The sequence below is a fragment of the Odontesthes bonariensis genome, chromosome 21 (genome assembly GCF_027942865.1).
Source record: "Odontesthes bonariensis isolate fOdoBon6 chromosome 21, fOdoBon6.hap1, whole genome shotgun sequence".
Taxonomy (NCBI): Eukaryota; Metazoa; Chordata; class Actinopteri; order Atheriniformes; family Atherinopsidae; genus Odontesthes; species Odontesthes bonariensis.
The window spans coordinates 8174079-8194403 of NC_134526.1; the positions used below are offsets into that span (position 1 = coordinate 8174079).

The 20325-nt window shown below is 41.8% G+C and overlaps 4 protein-coding genes across 5 annotated transcripts; 2 read left to right on the plus strand and 2 right to left on the minus strand.

Moving 5' to 3' along the window:
• Window positions 1–357: 357 nt before the first annotated feature.
• Window positions 358–2958, plus strand: LOC142371879 (putative nuclease HARBI1). Its single transcript, XM_075454620.1, has 3 exons — window positions 358–784; window positions 1263–1494; window positions 2249–2958. The coding sequence occupies exons 1-3, from the start codon at window positions 470–472 to the stop codon at window positions 2956–2958; spliced, it is 1257 nt and encodes a 418-aa protein (XP_075310735.1). The 5' UTR covers window positions 358–469.
• A 306-nt stretch (window positions 2959–3264) lies between these two features.
• On the minus strand, window positions 3265–4906 carry LOC142371335 (uncharacterized). The gene is made up of 2 exons (XM_075453986.1): window positions 4718–4906; window positions 3265–4440 (listed from the first exon to the last, which is right to left on the minus strand). Exons 1-2 carry the CDS (start codon window positions 4809–4811, stop codon window positions 3836–3838), a joined length of 699 nt encoding a protein of 232 aa, XP_075310101.1. The 5' UTR covers window positions 4812–4906; the 3' UTR covers window positions 3265–3835.
• A 312-nt stretch (window positions 4907–5218) lies between these two features.
• On the plus strand, window positions 5219–11047 carry armc5 (armadillo repeat containing 5). Of its 2 annotated transcripts, XM_075453494.1 has the most exons (8): window positions 5219–5471; window positions 5733–6124; window positions 6213–6243; window positions 6341–6451; window positions 6894–7779; window positions 7877–8649; window positions 8803–8935; window positions 9115–11047. In XM_075453494.1, exons 2-8 carry the CDS (start codon window positions 5744–5746, stop codon window positions 10565–10567), a joined length of 3768 nt encoding a protein of 1255 aa, XP_075309609.1. In that variant the 5' UTR covers window positions 5219–5471; window positions 5733–5743; the 3' UTR covers window positions 10568–11047. The 2 variants fall into 2 exon arrangements, with proteins under 2 accessions (XP_075309609.1, XP_075309608.1); XM_075453493.1 differs by having other exon boundaries at window positions 5219–6124.
• Window positions 11048–11865: 818 nt separating this feature from the next.
• On the minus strand, window positions 11866–13187 carry cox6a2 (cytochrome c oxidase subunit 6A2). The gene is made up of 4 exons (XM_075453495.1): window positions 13060–13187; window positions 12603–12678; window positions 12207–12349; window positions 11866–12109 (listed from the first exon to the last, which is right to left on the minus strand). Exons 2-4 carry the CDS (start codon window positions 12676–12678, stop codon window positions 12020–12022), a joined length of 309 nt encoding a protein of 102 aa, XP_075309610.1. The 5' UTR covers window positions 13060–13187; the 3' UTR covers window positions 11866–12019.
• Window positions 13188–20325: the final 7138 nt, after the last annotated feature.

Below are 20325 nucleotides of genomic sequence, written 5' to 3' on the forward strand. Positions count from 1 at the left end.
CTCTGTGTATTGTGGTAATTGATATCTTAAACTTTAAATAGTGTAACTTGACTTTTCTTCTCTATAAAGCAGAACTCAATCTCTCAATTGTTTTTGTTCTCTGAAAATGTCAGATCATTGCTGCTTATTTTGAATGTCTATTCTGTTGCTAATCCCTCGCTGAACCAAAGAAATGTTTTGACTTTTATGCTTTATAATGATTCAAAGTGTTCCTTTTCTGTTGACTGTTTGATATACACACGTTGTAATTGTTTAGGAAGTGGAAGACAAATCAAAGTCTGACAAATACGGCACCCCACGGTTCCTCAACGTCTCATGGATTCTGCAAATTTTTCAGTAAGTACCTGAACGCAGCAAACATGAGCTCACAGTTAGCATTGTGCTGCTAGCAAACGAAAATCCGACTGTTGTTGGGCTAAACCTCCGGCGTTAAATGGCAGAGACGGAACTGGTTCACCTTTAACTACAAATGGACGTCGGCGATTATATTTTATCGGCGGGGAAAGCCGTTTTGGACATGGTGGAGCGGGAATGGCAGCCTCTGTCAGCGGGTGAGCTGGAGCATCGGTTGGACCAGGCGGTGGAGGAGATCCTGGAGTCAGATCTCGTCGCGAAACTTAAAACGCAGCCTCCACCTACTATTTACGTACAGTTATTGCAAAGTCAAACAAATGTGGGGCCTCAAATTCTACACACAACAACCGCAACAGTAAGCAGCACCGCGGGGGAAAGGGCAGAAGAGTCCCAGAAACAGCTGGATGTTGTGGACGATGAGGCAGTCAAGGTAATTACAGCGTTTGAATTTGGTCATGCTGCAGTCCTGTGAGAAATCTGAGTTTTGATGAAGTATATAGGAGTAATAAGTAATAAGGAGTCTAATACTTTGACTTCAGCTGTTTGAACTGCTCATAGAAAAAGACTATCATGACATCTGCACTGAGATGTTAATGCTGAATGAGATACTGAAATAGCATTTTTTCCTTTTAAATAAAATGTTGTTATAAAATATTTGATTCTTGGTGACTCGGCTTTAAATGATTACTTCTTTATCTTGTGAGATGCCACCAGTAAGAGGCACAGGTGGCCAGAGAAGATATACTAAAAGTGAATAAATCTGTTTTAGCAGTGACATCTTTCACTCAAACTTTGATGAAACCATTTCCTTTTTAGAGGAACCTGAGACTTGAAATTTAATGTGATTATATCGTTCAATTCACTGAATGATTTGTACAATAAGTTTTTTTTTGTGTGTGTCTCACCAGTACATCTCAGACCTACTTCAAAGCTCTAAATCCAGGGCTCGAATGGCCGGACGGGCCCGCTTGTCTCTGTCCCACACCGTCCTCCTGTCTCTCACGCTGCTCTCTGAGCAGGTCAGTTATCGTTCTGTGTCCCGCCGTTTCAAGCTGGAGAAAGGGAACATCCACAGGATCTTCTTCTCCTTCTGTGAGCACATCAACACGTTGGAGGACAAGCACATCAGGTGGCCAGTTGGTAGGTTGATTTAGCTGTTTTGTGGAAGACTTGTTGGAAGAAGTCAAGCAGAGGTGGGGACTTGGACTCGAGACTTGAGACTTGACTTGGACTCGAGTCCCGATTTTGATGACTTGAGACTTGCTTGACCAAATCAAAAAAAGACTTGGACTCTACTTGGACTTGAGAGCAAAGACTTGAGACTCTACTTGGACTTAACCCTCTGGACTCGAGTCGAGTCACATGCAGCAAGCACAAATATTAAAATATTTTTTTAAATTGTCGCATCAATACTGTAGCAACCAGCCAGAAATCCCAGCCGTCAGTGACACCTGAACGCCGCCTGAACTTCACTCCTGTCATCAGTCTTGGCTGGATAATTAATGCCAATACACACAAAAAAAAAGATACTAAAGATATCACCCAATTTTTTTCAATTTCAAATAGCTTTATTGGCACAAGAAGGCAGTGCTTATATTGACGAAGCATCTAAACACAATATTAATAAAAATAAACAAATGAATAAGTGGCAGAACATTAACAATAAAATATAAACAACTTAATTGAGGTGTGGTCATGATCCGTATCATTAATTATAATCGATTTGTTAGGACTTGGTTGGGACTCGAAAACAAAAATCCTAGGACTTGGACTTGAGAGCAAAGACTTGAGACTCTACTTGGACTTGCAACATAGGGACTTTCTCCCACCTCTGGTGTCAAGGTAAAAAGATGTCCATGCTAACTGGCGGTGGTATTTCTTCTCTATTCTCCAGGCAGAGAGGCTGAGGCGGCACTTTTCCCGTTTTCCCATCTGCTTGGAAAAGATGAGCAGGAGGAGGGGCGAGGTGTCCCCCAGGTCCTGGGAGTGTTGGGACACACACAGATCCCTATACGTCTGCCTATGGGTAGACATGACATCGAGAGCGCAGCACCTGAGGTGAAGAGGATGAAGAAGGACGTCCACCCAGACTCTTGGTTAAACCTTGAGCTTGTATGCAATCGTGTTGGCCAGTTTCTACACTGCAGAATCAGCAAAGGATCTGATGTGGACAGAGGCAAGGCTCTGAGTGACAGGCTCAAACAGCAGCCTGAGCTGATGCCGTCAGGCTCCTGCATCGTGGCCAGAGCCGATTACCCTCTAACCGCACAAGTTTTAACCCCATACAGAGGAAGTTACGGACCAAAAGAGGAGCTCTTTAACAAAACCCTGGAGGAGCATTTTCAGATCTTCGATCAGACTGTTGCCGACCTGAGAGCCAGATTTCAAAGACTCAAATATCTGGATATTGGAAACTATGACAGAGCGAGAGCTGTTGTCCTGACCGCTTGTGTGTTACACAATGTGTTTGTGAACATGGGACAAGAGGTGCGAGGAGAGTTTGAGAAAGACGGAGCCTTAACCCATGACGGACAGGGGGAAGAAGATGAGGAGGGTATATGTAGACGTGACACCATTGCAGAGTTGCTGTTTAAAAATGAATGAAATAAAAGTTTATTTTTAACATAATACTACTTTCTGAATTTGTTTCCATGCCAACACTCCCAGTGCCCATGAGGTATGTCAGTAGTATTATTATTATTTTTTAACTTAAACTTCAAAACTGCATCCAGTTTCATCACATTTTTCATATAAGAACTAAATATTAAAAATTCTTGATTTGTAACAGATTTAGTTAACAACAACTATGACTTTAATCTGAGATAATCAAAGGTATTAAATTTACCAATATTAGTATAACTGAGAGCTGTCATAATATAAATTAATTAATTAAATAAAATTAGCACAGATTATGATATTAAAGCTGTAAACTGCATCAAAGACCAATTGACACTTTTATTATTGTAATGGCAATTAACACAGGTCGGTTATATTGCAGGGTGGATTACTGCACGGAACAGGGATTAAACATCATGAACACTTCAAGTCCATATTGTTTGTAACAGTCATGCCAATAAGTTTTTATTTCGGTATGTAGTGATTAGTCAGGAAGATGTGTTGCAGTTCCCACTTTGACCACTAGGGGTCACTGAACATGGAGGGTGGTACATTTTTCAACATAAAACAGTCAAAGGAGAGCACTGCTATGCAATACATGCCTTCGATGACACACTTTATTCATAAGTATCAATATACCAGTCATCTTTTTTCTGATGGCCTTATTTTCATCATCTCTGGGCCTTCTATAAAAATATATCAAGACTGTCTCTGCTTTGGTGAAGTGACGGTCGGATGTTTGTCATTATTTCTCTTTAGTTTCGCACAGTAAACACATTCCAGAAACCAATCTTACGTGAACCATTATCCTTTGCGCAGTATCATAAAAGTTTTTGGTGTGAGCAAACCACACATCTCCTCTGGTTTAATGTCCATCCTTTGACATGTGTGTGCTGTTCTTCTGAGCCAGGCTGGAGATAGCCTGGGCCAAGTTGTTGATGGCCTCTATTTTCCTCTCCTCCAGTGCTTTCTGCTGTGCCCACATGTTCATCTTCCTCTCCTGCAGCTCCATGTACAGCTGGAGTATGTCCTGTGGAGGCCTGCTGGAGCAGGGAGCAGCCGTTATGGGAGGTGTAGGAAGGATCGGGGTAAACCTTTTGCTGGTTATGGCCTTGCCCACTCTTGTCTCACTGAGTTTGGTCCTGCGCTGGGCTTCGATCTCCTCCCTGCTCTTACCCAAGACCTCGTGCATGACTTTGAAGAACTCCCAGTGGACGCTAGCCGCCCCCAGACGCTTGGCCCTCTCTGCGTTCTTCCTGTATGTGGCCAGCATATTTCTCCACTTGAGATCACACTCGTACGCCTTCACAGTGATGTCGGTGACCTCTGATTCCCTCAGTTTGGCGTTCACCTTCTCTGCCACCAGTTCCCAAAGTTTCTTTTTCTTACACACTGGCTGGTCAAAAGCCTGATCCATCTCCAGCCGGGTATTGACAAGGTGCCACGTAGCTTGCAGCGTCCAAATAAATTCTAGAGATGGAAAGGCAAGGCATTTTAAGGTTCATAAATGTATGACCTTGGAAATTAACATTGCTCCTCCTCCCCCAAGTTTGATAATTTTATAAGACAACTTATTTAGTTAAAAGAATATTTGAAAGTTGCTATATGATATTAATGGTTCATGTAACTGATAACTGAGTATTTGATTATATTGCAAAAAAGACAGATGCAGCACGCTCATCAGGCCCTCTTCGCATCAGGCGATGACTGGATGAAACCTGATTAACTTCAGACTGTGAATACGAACCTGCTTTTGATTTATCAGTGTCCATACTGGACACGACCGTTTCCTTTCCCTCCACTTCAGTGTTTGGTATGACAATTGTCTCGATAACCTCCATGCTGTTAAACAAAAAGCATTAAAACTGAAGTTATTTATCAGCGGTATGCCTATCGCGGAGTTTAACAACCTTTCAGAGGCACCGATGTGTTTTCTCTCGTCGAAAAAAACGATGAATTTTACAACGTTGTTTAGCTATCTGGGAAGTGTAGTCCGATTTGGTTGACGTAAATGGGTTTTTGTGTATTCACAACCCTTTAAAAAACTACAATCCCCGAACGCTTCAACGTATTTGACGTAAGCGTCATTTAATCGTTGTCTTGGGGGGTGTAGTTCTTGTATGGCACGAGACGAAGGGAAATTTACGAAAAGCCAACACAATTTAAACTACAAATCCCAGAATATGTGTAACGACCTACCTCTTCAATCCCTTCTCCCTCTCGCGACCGCCCCTGTTTTGTTGTTTGGCTAAAGATGGCGTTAGCGGCTAATACAGGCGATTGCATTTTGTTTCACAAAATTTATCCGACCAGTGGTAACAAAACATTGACGAAATAGAGCTTTAATTCGCCATTTCATGTACAAAAATGTATTATATTGAGCAAATACACGTCAACCACGTAGAATAACGCGTGTTTAGTCTTCTCAGGATGTAGGCCTGTTTTTTAGGGAGTGGACCGAAGCTGGGAACTCCATTTCCCATCAGCGAGTGCAGCGTCAGGTGGTACAACTTTCGTTTTTCCTGCCGGTATCTGTAGTTTCCGACCACTTGTTATAATTAACGTACACTTTTAAAGAAAATTGATTAATTTCGAAAGCTTACACTTTCACTGCCCGAGTAATCAGCTAACATTTAAAAGTAAAGCGATATGCCATTTAAGTCATCAGTATTTCATTTGAAGTGTGCAGTGATGCGCCAGGGTGTGTATAATATTTCTCTGAGCAGAGAAAAGGAAAGTTAAAATTATCCGTTGCTTGATAGAGTGAGGAAACATGGCTGCATCACCTGCAAAAGGTGACAGGAAGTACTTGAAAGTACCGTCCAAAGAGGGGCAACCATCATCACCAGAGTCCTCTTTGAGCTGGTGCTTGGCTCACCTCTGCAAACCTGGATCAGGTACTGAACGTCTGGCAGATTCTGGTGGTGGCAAAGAAATGGATAAGAGGTCTAAAATCTCTCAGTGGCGAGCTCTAGTTGCTATACGAATGCAGCACATCAAGGGTGGTAAGGATGGCATTGCCAAATTCAGAGGTCATGGCGGCCTCCGACCCCTGTTGAACCTGCTCAAACACCCAGAGTGCAACAGGAAAACTCTGGACCTGGCTCTCAGCATCCTGGCCAACTGCTGCACTGAACTCGAGACTCGCGTGGAGGTGAGATGAAATTAATAGAAGTGCATGTCTTTAATCACGGTCTTTTTTTTTTAGAGTATCCTAACATTTACGATGTATTTCACTATAGGTTCGTAAACTGGATGGAATAAATATCGTGGGTAGGTGGTGATGACATAGATTCCAAAAAAATTGGCTCTTGATTAATATTATGATTATTTTATCTAAAAAAAAAAAAAATGTTCTAAACTGTCTCAGTGGACATCATGAAGAAAAATGGGACCTTTGAGACGGTTCAGAACCGAGCGGCCCGGGCTTTGGGGAACTTGGCCACGGATCCAGAGAGCGCTGCCCTCATCCACTCTGCTGGTAATTATCAAATGTTTCTCCTTCTCTCTGCTTCATTAAATGGTAATCATGCATGGACTAAGACACAAATCATTTTATTTATGTGATATGATTACACGTTTAGAGCATTGGTTGTTCAAACTAATGATTCAGTTTAAAGTTACTTAAAACACACTCGGTTGTAACAGTCTCCACAACACAAATTCTAATTTTAACCTTCATTTTTCTTAGGCAGGTGTAATATTTAAATTCTAAATAAACCAAGTTTACATACTTTGAGTTATCGGTATTATCCACAAATTGCTTTCATAGGTGGAGAGATTTTATTGAGTGTATGATCTATGTTTCTTTTTGCTCTGCTTATCCATAATTGGTGGATTAATGATGCATGACTCTGCTCTATTAATCTGATTCCTCTGTTGTTTATCTTTTGATTGATAATTCTTCCTTTTTTTCCACACAGGGGGGGTTCCTCTTCTTCTCCTATGTGTGTCCCTGCCCTCTGCCCCATCCTCTCCCACAGCTGCTCCACCCACAGACTGTCCCAAGCTGGAGTGTGCTCAGTCAGCTGCTCGTGCCCTTCTGTACCTCTCAGATACACCCTCAAACCGCTTATCACTGCTCACCCAAGGGACGTTATCTGCCCTCGCCCCTCTCATTGCTCCAGAATATCCCCAGGGGTTGAGGCGGGCAGCACTTAAGACGCTCCACGAGCTGACCAGGGGCTGCGGTGTTGAATGTGCCAGGGACGTGTCCCGTTCTGGGGTCCTGGCTCAGCTTGGCGCCATGGCATCAGGCGACTCTGAGAAATCCTTTGAAGAACTTGCACTCAAAACACTGGCCAACATGTGCTCCCAAGGGTGTCTGCGCCCTCTCGTGGGGTCTCTTGGGGTCATTCAGAAATTTGTTGAAGAGGTTAAAAAGGATCCACTGAAGTCCGGAGTCTTCCTTAAGGCTCTGTGCTTGTGCTGCAAAGAGGCAGTGAACCGGGCCAAAGTGAAAGACAGCGGCGGTTTGGAGGTGCTCGTTGGCTTTTTGTCTGCTCATCAGAGTTACCCGCTTTCCAAACTAGCTATTCTGGCCTGTGTAGACTTTGTCTTTGATGAATCTGCCATGGAACAGTTACAGGAGCTCGGGCTGGTTCCTCTTCTTGTCACACGACTAGTCAAGCTCACCAGAGGAGAGGAACAGCTAGCTGAGAAGTTAGATGTGAGCTTATCCTCAAGCATGTCTTCCACTGAGCTTCTACACTCCCCGGGTTTAGATTCCTTTGACTTTCCACCACCTGAAGGATACAAGAGGGAGGAACCTGGTCGGGAGCAAGGTTCATCAAGCTTTTTAAGTCTCAGGTAAGGAAAATGAGTTAACAAACACATTTTTTCAGTGAATAATGACATTATCCCGCTATGCTATGTTGTTTATGTGCGTTGCAATGGTTCTCTCCAGGTCCTGGTTGTTGTCTGAGGGATTGATATCTTCAGAGGGGGAACTGCTGGATTCCTCTGGTGTGGATGGGGATTGGGGGAGTCCTCAAGTCCCACCACCTTCATCCCCTCAAACGTCTTCCCCAAACCCATATTCCAGTTCCTCTCTTAAAAACCCCTCATCATCCACCTCTGCTGTATCTGCTCCTGTCAAAAAGGCAGCCCAGCCTTCCCCTGTGTTCTCCTCATCTTCAGGCAGGGTCACCGATCAACTGCCCTCCAGTGTACTCACACCTCAGAACCAGACCAGTTCTTCCACCTTCACCCCTCCTAATAAACCAACCCAAACACCTGTCTCTCCGTCAAAGTTCTCCTCCCCACAGAAAAAGAGAAGGTCTCATTCAGCAGCCTGCTTGACTAAAGTCACTCTTGAAACCCCTCCCTCTGTGTCCCGACAAATGGCTTACCATCACCCTTATCACCCCGAACCCTGGACAACCGAGTCCCCCATCCTGCTGCTGCTGTCACGCTTCTCCCACGGTAGTGACCCAAGTGCCGCTCTGGTCAACTCGGGCGTCATGTCCGGCTTGCTCTACTACCTCACACAGCATCAGGACCCAAGCAGCAGGTGTTTCCGTTTGCTTTGCAGGCTGAGCTGCAACCCAAATTGTTTGCAGGCGCTGGTTCGAACCGGTTCTGTGGTGCTAATTCAACAGCTTCTCTGCCAGAGAGAAGGGGGGTTAAAGGGAGAGGAAAGGCAGACGGACCGAGTGAAAGTCAAAGTTAAACAGCTGGGTAAGTTGTCTTTTAATCCTGTGTTGTTATTGTTGTTTATAAAACGGGTTCATTCATTATTTTTAGTAGGACGTTGATGCTTTTAATCAAACATCAAGCTTTTACATGGTCACAAAACGGGGAACAGTCTGTAATAGTGTGGCAACTTTGTAGGTGCTGCTCTTCTGAATAACCTGCGTGTGCAGTGTGAGTCGGGCTTTGGTGCCGGTGTTCTTGCACATGTGATGCTGAGTGGCTCTGAGTCTGACAAGATGAACTGTGCACTTTCTCTGCCATTCATCAGCAGGTGAGTACATGTGTTAGAGAATATGATGATTGTTGATATTTAGATTGCTTTCTGGTCAGTGGAGGATTTGTTGCTTACTGTAGTTATTACTGTAGCCTTAATTTTACGCACCTTGATGCTGTTTAAAAGCTCATAAAGTGGCCAAATGTGAGTGCTGTAAAGTTTCTTATTCTCAACAGCAACAAAGCCCTGTTGAAGAAGCTTCTTCTGGATAGTGGTGGGCTGCTCTTAGCTCTGCAGCCCCTTGGCTGTGATGCTGAGGATGAGGTGGATGAAGAGCACTCTGCAGAGTGTGAACGACTGCTTCTTGACTTGCTTAATTCCCAACACTCAGGTTTGATCGCTCAGCCCCATTCTCTGTACTCCTCTCTCTTGATCGGAAGCCTGTCTGCTCTGACTGCTAAAACACAGTTCTCCCATAAAATGACAAATTCAGCTATGATTCAGTCGATCAGTGACAGAGATTCACCCCCTCCCTCGAAAAAGCTTCGCCTTGCTGACATATGTCCTTATGGCATCTCAAACTTTGACCTGGTCTTGCTGCTGGATGACGGGACCCGGGTCCCAGCCAATAGGGAGGCTGTGGCTGGGCTGGAGGGCTCCGATGGAGTTGGCTCTGAATACTTCAGGGCTCTTTTGAGAGGAGGCTTTGGAGAAGCTCAAGCCAATGCAGAAGAAGCCATTCATATCAAAGATGTTAGTGTAGGTATGCTGCTACCAGTGGTGCATTACCTGCATGGATGTCGCCTCGGCAAGGCCACAGAAACAGCGAGCGAAGAGGATGGAGGGAGCAGGAGGCGGTGTCAGATTTTGGACACATTGGTCCTTGACGGGCTGAGTATCTGCCAGAATGAGACAAAGCTCTCAACGCAAGAGTTCATTTTCCAGAAAACACCTTTAGGTGAGATGATGATTGGAGCTTGCCGTTTCTTGGTAAATGACCTACAAAGAGAGTTGGAAGATCTTTGTGTGTCGCTTCTCCTTTCCTGCTTGACAAAACCTCCTTGTAAAGGTGCGCCGGCTCCCACAGATGACGGCGCCGAAAAGACTGTTTCTAAAATGGAGCTCGAGTGCCCCGAGTCTGCTGAGGAGAACCTGGCTATTCGAACATTGGAGCTTGAGCTGACTGGACAGATAAAGAAACTGAACAGTTCCCAACAGCAAACAAAGAGTAAGAAAGCTTCTTCTGGTGGAACGGTTCAGAAAGTTAAAGCAGCTTTAGACAAAAACATAATCAAAAGAGTCGCCTCTATTTCTAAATCGGTCCCTGCAACAATTTACAAGTCACTTTATCCAGAAGAGTTGACATTAGGACCAAAGAACGTGATGAAAGGTGCAGCGCAGCTTCTGAAATCTCCTGCTGAGGGCTCTCGTCCTTCCTCTCAAGCTGTTGCTGCAGTTGAGGCCCTGGCTGCTTTGCTCCCCCAGTTGTACTGGTTTTCCCAGCGATACAACTATCCAGCATTGGGTCGGACCTGCCTGTCTTTGTTGCTGAGCAGTGTGGACTATCCGAAACCATTTTTGTCCTCCTCCGTTGCTGGGGATTGCCTTCGCAGACTAGCCAGAGAGGCGGACTGTACAGAGACTCTGAAACAGGATCTGCTAAGCGTGGCCTCCGCAGCCCTGAGCTGAACAGCAGGGACATTTTTGACTGAAGTGATTGGTGAATTAAGTTCATAGGCCAGTGTGGGGCAGAGCCGACTTAGTGAGCTTCTAGAGTTGCCATTGTTTTACCTTTACAAAAAACCGCATGAATTCCTGTAAAACGATGAATTTCTTCAGGTCTTACAGAGGCGTTGGATTATTTTCAGATTTTTTTAAGCTTTCAGTTGAGTTATGAGGTAATTTCAGCCTGTCCTGTCACGGCATACTTTTGTTATATTTTTGTTTCATTTAATTCTTTTCTAATGGCATTTTTATTTTCATTTTCAGTTAAAATGAATAACACCAGTTGTTTTGAGAAATGTCATGTAGCTGGATTTTTCAGGGTTGGTCTAGAAGACAAGTTGTTTAAATTGTACATAAGAGATGATATGGAATAGCAGATATACGCAGTATAAGTTTCACTTGTCCAATATAGATTTATGCCACTAAATATATTGTTGGAACATCCCTCTGCTCTCAGTTTTCTGTTTTTGCCACCCCAAAAGGGACAAAAAATGTCAACTCAGACCATTTTGTGTGGACATCAAGAACAATCTACGAGTTTCCTCTACTGGTAGTGTTTACATTTTTTATTTGTTTTTGCTTCCCATTAAGCTACTAGTAACTGAACGTTTCGGCATCATATCTGAATTACCACCTTGCACCCTGGTGCTTCGTCTAAAACAGTTTTTGATGGTAATCTCACTCGGTTGGACGTAGTGATGTTCACGCTCAACATGGCACAAGGCTGAAGTGCTGCCGTTGCATTTGCAGCTAAGCTTGGACAGCTCAGCTGAGAGCTTAAATGATCTGACATTCCTCTGAAATAGCTGACAGTTTTGTCTCCTTTTTTTCCTTCTCCAGCACAGAGATAGATACATTTATCAGGTTTCCGTTTACTAGTGAAGCAAATCTGAAGGGGTTGTTTTGAAAAGCCACAAAAAAGAAACGAGTCGGACATGCATTGGCTTGTTAGAAGTGAGTAAACCTGCTTCAAAGTGTGCCAGAGGGTGGCGGTATAGGCTATATTGCTAATGGTTGTAACTCAATAGAAGAAATTGTCCTAAAGGAAAATAGAGCTCTCACCTTTACACATACAAACACATATCCATATATATGTAACATATAGATTTTGGTAACCCCGGTAGTTAAATAGAAAAGGTTGAGGTTTAACACTAACACTTGTAAAGCAGTCATCCCAACAGCAAGTGCCCACAGGCACCCGAACATTTTGAGTATTGATGACATGAAATGCTTCTCTGAAATAAAAAATGAAGTGGCTCTCATTGTAATACAACACAAAGTGTTTTTTTATTCCTGGTGCTTCTGCTTTATGGTGGTACTGCCTTTCCATTCGGTCGAAATAATTAAAACAAGTACACTGCAGATTGGCGTTTGAAGCATGCAGCTGGACACATCGGAGAGAAATGACCGATCCTTTCAGTGATCGGCACCCTCGAAGCCATCAGGAAGAGCATTGGTGTGAGAGTTGTGGAACAGAGAGTGGTTTCCATCACCCCAGGGAAATCTCTGGAAAGATTAATGTCAGTGTATTATTATTTAATTTCAAAGGAATAATTTAAAGGAGTTGCAAAAAGGACTTTAATTCAATGGCGCTGAGATTCACCTTGGTACGGATACGCAGGTGAGGATATGGCACAAACTCTGGTTGTTCGTGTGAGTGTGCCTGCATCTTCATATATGCATTGGCCATGCAGACGGCCACGCCAGGAAAAGCCAAAACAATTGTCAGTATCTTCCAGGTCCTCGCTGTGGAAAATACAACAAATAAAAGAATGTGACTGAAGCACTTCATGGAGCATGGGCACTTGTTTAACTTCCTGGTGATTCGTCAGGGTATAGATGTGCAGGCTGACTGCCAGCTCTGCAGACAGTTCAGTTAATGTTTAACAAGAATCAACCTATGCCTTTTAGCGGTGCTTTAGTGTACATACGCTTTAATCTGGAGGCTTCGAAACATGGTTGGTGTTTTGGTTCAAAGGGTCAGTAAAGACTCTCTCACCTCCTCCTTCGTGGCTTGAATGTGACGCAGCAGCAAGCACCCGACGAGCGGCCATGGTGGCAGGAGACACAAACATCTGCACAAGAGTAGGAGAATTCAAAGAGTTTTAAAGGAGTTGAGGATATAAATACAGCTTTCACAACTTGACACGCTTTTTGACCCGCTGAGTGCGATAAGACAATGTCAACACATTTGAAAGCGAGGTGCAACATGAATCAAAAATTGACCCATGCTTACTCGGTGTCACAAAAATGAACGCTTAAATAGCAAAAATGATAACATGAAAACTGAAATATCTGTATAAAGTTATTTAGATATTTTTGATTGAGCATTTGTCCGTCAACAAAGGAAACTGGAGTAAACCCAGATTGAAGCAAGGTCTACAAGTTTAGCAGTTTATCTGTGGAATTATCAGCCCTACACCTGTTGAAAATGGTCAATTCTGGTAAAAACTTACTTTTTCAGGCAGGCAGTGAGCTTTGTTGTTCTCTTATTTTTCGACAAATCCTCCTTTCCGAGTGTTTGTCCTTCAGTCTGTCCTAAGCTGAACTCTCAGTATCAGACTCCTCCCTATTTCAATCTGTCGCTCAGCCAAGAAAGTTAGTTTATATTTGGTCAAGTGCAAAGGCGGGCAGATATGTGACGGTGTTGATGAGGAAGGAGGTGCTGTAGAGGACATTTAGCCCGCATTACAATGAGAAAAGAGAAAGTCAGGAATCAACCAGTCAATCTTTATCTATATATTATTCATATTGCACTTTTTCAAGCTTTATAATGCAAAAAAGAACACAAGCAATGAATAAAACAAAATATAAGAACACTTTAAGATCAGATTTATTGGTCATGCACACATGCATACAAATGAAATTTGTCCTCTGCATTTAACCCATCCAGGTTGGCACATGGTCACACACTCAGAGACAGATGCCAACCTGGAGCGGCCATTCACAGCGCCCGGTGAGCATGGGGGTACGGTGCCTTGCTCAAGGGCACCTCGGCCATGACAAGGAGGTGGACTGACACCCCTCCAGCTGTCAATTCCACCAATCTTTACTGAGTGGCGAGAGTGGGAATCAAACCTGCCAAACCTTCCGGGTTATTGGACTCTAACCACTGAGCCACGGCCGCTTTACTGCAAAAGACCACTCTGATAAGGCAATTAACAATAAATAACAGTAAAACAGCAATAAAACAAGAAAAAGGTTAAAATCATATGAAGTAGTGCGCAAAAGTTAAGTGAATTAAACAAAAGCTTTTTCAAAGAGGTAAGTTTTAAGTTTAGTCTTAGAAATAGAGATGCTGTTGATGTTTCATGGTCAACCTAGGTTGTTATAAGGTGCTCTATAAATAAACGTGACCTTGACCTTTCCTCCCTGTCACCCAGCCTATCTAAAACACCACTCAAAAGCCTATTAAACAATATTATATAGTAGTTTAATATAATATGATGTACTACGCTAATACACAAATAACACGCAAACATCAGTTTTATATTTCTACTGTCAATTCAAGTTGATGTGGTTTCGAAAAGAGGGCAACTGTGAAACCTGTAAGCTAACATTTAATAACAAGTAAGCTAACATTCACATTATGCCATTTTACATGACGAAAAGCCACATTAGCATTTGTCTGAAGTCACCTGACACAATATAATTCTGAAACTGAGAAACTTAAGTGTATTAAACTAATTAGATAGCTACTTACATTCATCTACACTTGCCCACTTGCTAACACTCTGGCGCGAATTTTTTTTCGTGTACGCGCCGAGTTGGACTCGTGCCAGTCACATGCAGACGGACAATGAAATGGTATAGTCCGCTTCAGGGGTGGTGTGTGACATTTTATTACAAGCATCTTCCTGGCATCAATATGGAATATACTATGTATTGTAATATTTATGATTACAGATAAGAAAGATAAATGTTTCAACCCCCACAATCTGTTATTTGTACCTCTTTTCGTGAAGTCGTAATTGCGGAGTCAACCCCCCCCCCGTAATTCGCACTATGTTCTTTTGATTATTTGGACGTCCAGCTAAAATGGCAATGCAGTTGTCTAGCCTAGATTAAATAAATGCATGGACCAGTTTTTCCGCATCACTTTGAGAGAGAATGAGAGAAAGCCACTTTAGAGACTTATTTGATGTGTGTGATAAAACACAAATCCTCATTTTGAAAAAATATGAAAATAAACGAGAACTGGAGGCCAAAGTAATGCCATTCAGTGTAACTATAAGTCTTAAAAGTGAATATATGAGGTTTCTTGGAACAATGACTTCAGTTTAGTCTGGGTTCAGATGTAGAAAATTAAAGGATATCCAAGCTTTTGTAGTACCAAGACGAGCCAGGCTGCATATATAAATAGAATGTGAATAAATGAAATGTCAACAACGTAACAGTGGAAATGAATACCATGTTTTGTGATGATATTGCCCAAAGGGATGCTCCCTTATGATCTATACATGCTGTATAGAGTCAACAGAATTGGTCCCAATCCAGAACCCTGTGGAACACCATAACTGACTCTGACAATGGAAGAGGACACATAATTTAAATGTACAAAGTGAAATTAAACCAGTCAAGAACACCCTTGATCAAATAAGACTTATTAGTGTTGATTTTACTGGTTATTAGTTTACTGGTATCCAGTTTATCTTCAAGATTAGTTGCTAAATGCCATTTTTGGTCTATTTTTTTTTGTCCAGACAAGACCCACTGATGCCTAATATAGGTCTTTTAAAAGTATGTTTGATTCTAACAGTTAATGTCATAAGAGGACAGTACATATGATGGAAATAGAAGATGTTTTATTATGATGGAATATTTTAATATAAAAAACTTAATTATGTGATTTAGGGAGATTTATGGAGAACAAGACACCAACAACTCAATTTATATATACATACAGATGTGTGCAAAAGTCAGGGGAACGTGCATATTATGCTGATTTTTGAGGACAGAAAAGTAAAAACAAAACTGTGGAAAAACAAAGAAAATCACCAAAGTGGGTTTAGCTGGGGTGGAGGTTCACTGTTGCATTTTTGATGAATAAAAACAATCTATAGGAAAGCAGTTTTTTTTTTTTAGTCTTTTCAACAAATGGAGCTAAAACAAAGTTCTTTGTCCACATTCAAAGATAATTTGGAGAAATAAAAAAAAAAAGAGACATGCTTGTGGAAAAGGACATCTTGGTAATATGGGAGGTGGAAAAATTCAGCTTTGGGGCTGTCAGTGGTACATGAAGCACAGCTGTGATACGTGGATGAAGACAGGCTGTCCACCAGATGGGGTAGTGTTGCTATGAGGAAATATTACTCTGACACATACCTTTAAGAGCCTTGTTCTTTGTCATCTGAGTTGTATATGTTTATATCTGCAGAGCGGCTCCTTCCTCTAGATTTGAGTTTATTAATATGGACCGCTGCAGTGACTGTATATGACATGTTTGAATTTTGGTCGAGTTTCTTGTGAAACTTTAAAAGGTTAAAAAAGCACATTTGTTTGATTTTTTATCAGTTAAATCTCCTCACAATAAGATTTCCCCCCCACTTTTTTCTGTGTTTTTCTCTTCTCCTGAGGTCAATTTTCACACTGGGTTTTGTCATCTCTGCCTGGACAGCTTCAGGCAGATGTGCAAACAGTAGCAAGCGCCAACAGTGATGTCAGCCAGTCATGCAAGCAGCCTGCCTGAACGTCTAGCACTTTTTTGTGTGTGTTTTTGTGGGGGAGAGGTGAAACGCCATCTCAGCTTTAAGACTTGGTGCACTGACAAATAGGCACACAGAAGTTTGCATGTGTTGCTAGAACTAAGAAGGCCTAAATTCAAGTAACTCAAGTTCTTGCTTTATAAACTTTGTTAGTTATGATTAATCCCTCTGCTTTTTATTGCAGGATGGTTGACAGCCATGTACAGAATGAACCAATTCAACTGTTTTTCTGTCTGAGCCGTTTACACACAGCAGAAGGAGGAAACGCTGCAGACTCAACACAGCAAAGTCTGCACGACAGACACAAACTGAATGATGTGGAAATATAAATGTGGGCAAACTTTGCTTCTACATACGACGCCAATTCCAACAGGTTTGCTTAGTGAGAAACATATAAATAAAAACAGAATGCAATGATATGCAAATCCCACAAACTAATTGATTCACAATAGAACATAGTGTTTACCATCCTTAGAAAAAATGAATCAAAATCATGTGGGTAAATGCTTTGCTAATAAAAAGACTTTCAATGGAATTCAGTTGGTTATGCCCTTCAAAACATCCCCTCATACCTTTACAGTCTGTGCATATTTCATGCCAGGAAAAAGACAGCCATGCAGTAAGTGTGTGTGATGTCAGACCACAGGAAAGCAGCGTCTGCCAGTTTCAGAGGTCCTGTCCCGTCTTTCCCACGTAAAGTCGGAGCTCTCTCTTTTTTTGGAGACACTTGAGAGAGGCTCACATTTGAGCTCTTTACTGAATTCACAATGCCATGGTAATAATTTCTCCGATGTGTGTTATGCAGATCCTCTGAAGAAGTTATAGGCAGGCAGAGACCCTAAAACAGACACATTATCATTAAAAACATCTTAGAAATATACAGAACCTAAAATATTAATTCATATAGATAATTTTTTTTTGCTATCGTTAAAGGAAAGATGGAAGTGAAGATATGAGATGATACAATACAACAGAGCAGAACTGAGTCTAATATGAGCTAATTTGCTGATGTTAAGGGTTGTACAGTGGAATGGTGAGTCACTTGTGGAGTGACTCAGGCTGCAGACACTTAAACATTTAATAGGACAACAATTGATTTAGTGTTGTTTCTCTACAGTGGAAACTATCCACCACACAATCCGACATCGTGCAGACAGAGAAAGTGCAGGGGCTGTCACACACTGGAATTTTACTCACCATCTGACACAGAAACTGTGCTTAATGTAAGTGCAACTCCCGAGTTTTACAGTATGCAACTTAATATGAGACATAGTTTGATATTTAACTCTTCGTGTCAGTGTAAATGTTGTATAGCGCTGAAAGACTGCTGCCAGCTGTGTGAAAATAATAGAAGCTCCCATCAACCAGCTTGTCTTTAAAGTGATCAAACGCCACATATTTTAAATTTCCCCCTTAAATAATTTTCTACATTTGACTTGAAGAAGGTTCCCCACACAACAACCTCCTCTTTATCACTCTCATGGCTAGATTTGACTAAACAACCAATTTTTTGTTCTGGCAAGGAGAATATTTTCAAAAGTCTCAAAGTGTCTGTAATGTCTTCAGCAGCAACAATGTACTGTTTTGTCTGGGAGGCTGAACTAATGTTAACAGATTTCAGCCCTCAACATGTTCTGTTCTGTAACTTCCAGCTTGAACACCTGCCTAGAAAAGCTCTGTAGGTCTTTGTCGTCTCCCCTTGGTCTGTATGCTACATGGAGCTGAACACTAATATTAAGCCCCCTGGAGGTGGCCCACTATGTTTCCCAACTGGAAGAAGAAAAGCATAAAACCTCCGATAAACACTGCTGTTCCAGTCCCCTGGCAAAGAAAATAAAACTATCAGATTTTAGGTGTTTATTCACCATGAAACTGCTCAAGTTTAGTGCACTCATTATGCAAATGAAATAACGACCGGTACAGGAACAGCTCGTGGTTTACTGCATTTCTAACATTTGACTGAGCATTTCATTGAAAGGTTTTATGACAGCTACAGTTTTTTCTATAGAGGACAGGCGCTATTTTGGCTTTTATGACCACAGAGATCAAATTACTGATCAGCTCATAGCAGGCCAGTTGCCTCATTACTCAACACTAACACTTTAGATAACATTTAACCAAACAACTGGCCTGTACTGACTCCAGAAAAGAACCATCTGTTTATTCCGCACATTCCCTCATGTCTAAAACCATAATAAAGCATATCTTTATAATTCTGTTAAGCCTTTCTGGTAAGTCTGACAAACAAAACAAAATGCTTAATCTTGTCGTCCGCCTTCAACCAACAAGCAACCTGGAGGCCAACTTTAGGACTCCTCTCTTGTCCTTAAAAAACATAAATGGGTAACACACAAGTCCACACACAGTCTCATTTATTTATGTGTAATCTGGGGTGCAAAGGGTTTGTAATATGGAGGACCACAGTGAGAGGGCCATCCAGATGTGTCGCCACATACCAATGATATATTACTCTTCTCTACATAAATGAAACAACAATCTGTACCACCAACTCTTTCTTACCTCTGACAACCAAAGCTTTGACATCTTTTGAAGAACTGACACGCTCCTTATAGATGAGACAGATGCGTGACAGATAAATGTTTAGCGGTGAATCATGGGCGAAGGAGTCATGAGTCAGACAGGGATTATGTTATTGTTTTATGCTCAATACCACCAGGGAAGACGATCTGGTGGTCCTCACCTGTGACTACGGTTTTCCTAAGGTGGCATAAAAACAAGTGGCTCCTTTCAAAGTTTAATCATAATATGTGGTTTTCTCGGCAGACGTTTGCATTGAGCGATGTCGTGCCCGAGGATAAGACATAAACTTTGCATTAAAAAATGGCTGACATACAAAGGACCTCCCACAGTATTCAATATAAAGATGACCCTAAAGACTGGCGATGCAACCATGACCAAATACTTTTATACACAATATCAGCAGACTGCAGAAACACGCCATGTTTCCCCAGACAACTCAAAGAGATTACAATGCTCTTCTGTAGAAAACTAAATGAAAATACCTCAAAATGACATTTTGATTGAAGTCACAGCCTTGATGATTATTTCTACAGCAGTATGGAGCGTGCATGTTCGTACATTAAACATTTATTGTGGCGTAATTTTCCCTTATTTATGCAGGACCTTATGCAAATGCTCCCACAGCACACACATTTACATAGAAAAATAATAATGATGTCATATTTGCTTTGCAATTTTCATTTTTTCTAATGAGGATATTCTAACAACATAAACACTTTCAGCTTGCATGCTCCCATTCATTTCCACATTTTCTCTCTAACAGCTGGGATGTTTGCTCATTTAACGAAAAAACAGGCATAGCGGTGTAAAGCACTTAAAGCGAGTGAGTATGTTTGGAGAAAAAACATCTGAAACTCATCTGTCGTGAGCTAATTATCTTGGAAAAAGCGTTTTATAATTACTCTGTCTTCACTTTCTTTGTATCCCAAAACAATGACGCCGTGTTTGCATTCGTAAAAAAAATCTTTGAGTGAGAATTTAGAGTCTGACTGAGTGTGTGTTCAAGTCTTTTTTCTTTATGAAGCTGCAAACAGTTGTTCCTGCTGCTTTCCATCATGTGAACAGAATCATTAGGATGAAAAAACACTTGCATGTGTTCCTCTGATGTTTCACTGGAGTGTTGCTAAAGGAATCCTAATAGAGGGACATCAGAATCACCTGATAAATGTGTAGTATATCTTTCCACTAAACTACAATGGAAACTCTGTTTGTGATAGCCATTAAGCTGGTTTTAAGTATGATAGCTTAATGATTAACATTTATCCAAAGGACCTCATCTAACTGCTCAGAGTTAGTCAGAACAAAACAAGACTTTTACAATGCATGTCAGCATGTTAGTCAAACTGAAATTGTGTGAAATCAAAGCTCTCTAAGCTGGACTAACACACCCATGATGCAGTTGGGAGTCAAATCACTCCTGCATTTATATGCTAAACTATAGTCAAATGAGGTGCTTCACAGTTCACATCTAGTACA

What these genes read in the sequence shown, in the direction of transcription:
- armc5 (XM_075453493.1), top strand. Translation starts at nt 5,744, where the DNA reads ATGGCTGCATCACCTGCAAAAGGTGACAGGAAGTACTTGAAAGTACCG. An exon ending in GGATGGAATAAATATCGTGG is followed by an intron (nt 6,244 to 6,340) that starts GTAGGTGGTGAT and finishes AAACTGTCTCAG; the next exon opens with TGGACATCATGAAGAAAAAT. An exon ending in TCAAGCTTTTTAAGTCTCAG is followed by an intron (nt 7,780 to 7,876) that starts GTAAGGAAAATG and finishes GGTTCTCTCCAG; the next exon opens with GTCCTGGTTGTTGTCTGAGG.
- LOC142371879 (XM_075454620.1), top strand. Translation starts at nt 470, where the DNA reads ATGGACGTCGGCGATTATATTTTATCGGCGGGGAAAGCCGTTTTGGAC. An exon ending in TGGACGATGAGGCAGTCAAG is followed by an intron (nt 785 to 1,262) that starts GTAATTACAGCG and finishes GTGTCTCACCAG; the next exon opens with TACATCTCAGACCTACTTCA. An exon ending in GCACATCAGGTGGCCAGTTG is followed by an intron (nt 1,495 to 2,248) that starts GTAGGTTGATTT and finishes TCTATTCTCCAG; the next exon opens with GCAGAGAGGCTGAGGCGGCA.
- LOC142371335 (XM_075453986.1), bottom strand. Translation starts at nt 4,811, where the DNA reads ATGGAGGTTATCGAGACAATTGTCATACCAAACACTGAAGTGGAGGGA. An exon ending in CACTGATAAATCAAAAGCAG is followed by an intron (nt 4,441 to 4,717) that starts GTTCGTATTCAC and finishes TTCCATCTCTAG; the next exon opens with AATTTATTTGGACGCTGCAA.
- cox6a2 (XM_075453495.1), bottom strand. Translation starts at nt 12,678, where the DNA reads ATGTTTGTGTCTCCTGCCACCATGGCCGCTCGTCGGGTGCTTGCTGCT. An exon ending in TTCAAGCCACGAAGGAGGAG is followed by an intron (nt 12,350 to 12,602) that starts GTGAGAGAGTCT and finishes TATTTTCCACAG; the next exon opens with CGAGGACCTGGAAGATACTG. An exon ending in ACCTGCGTATCCGTACCAAG is followed by an intron (nt 12,110 to 12,206) that starts GTGAATCTCAGC and finishes TAATCTTTCCAG; the next exon opens with AGATTTCCCTGGGGTGATGG.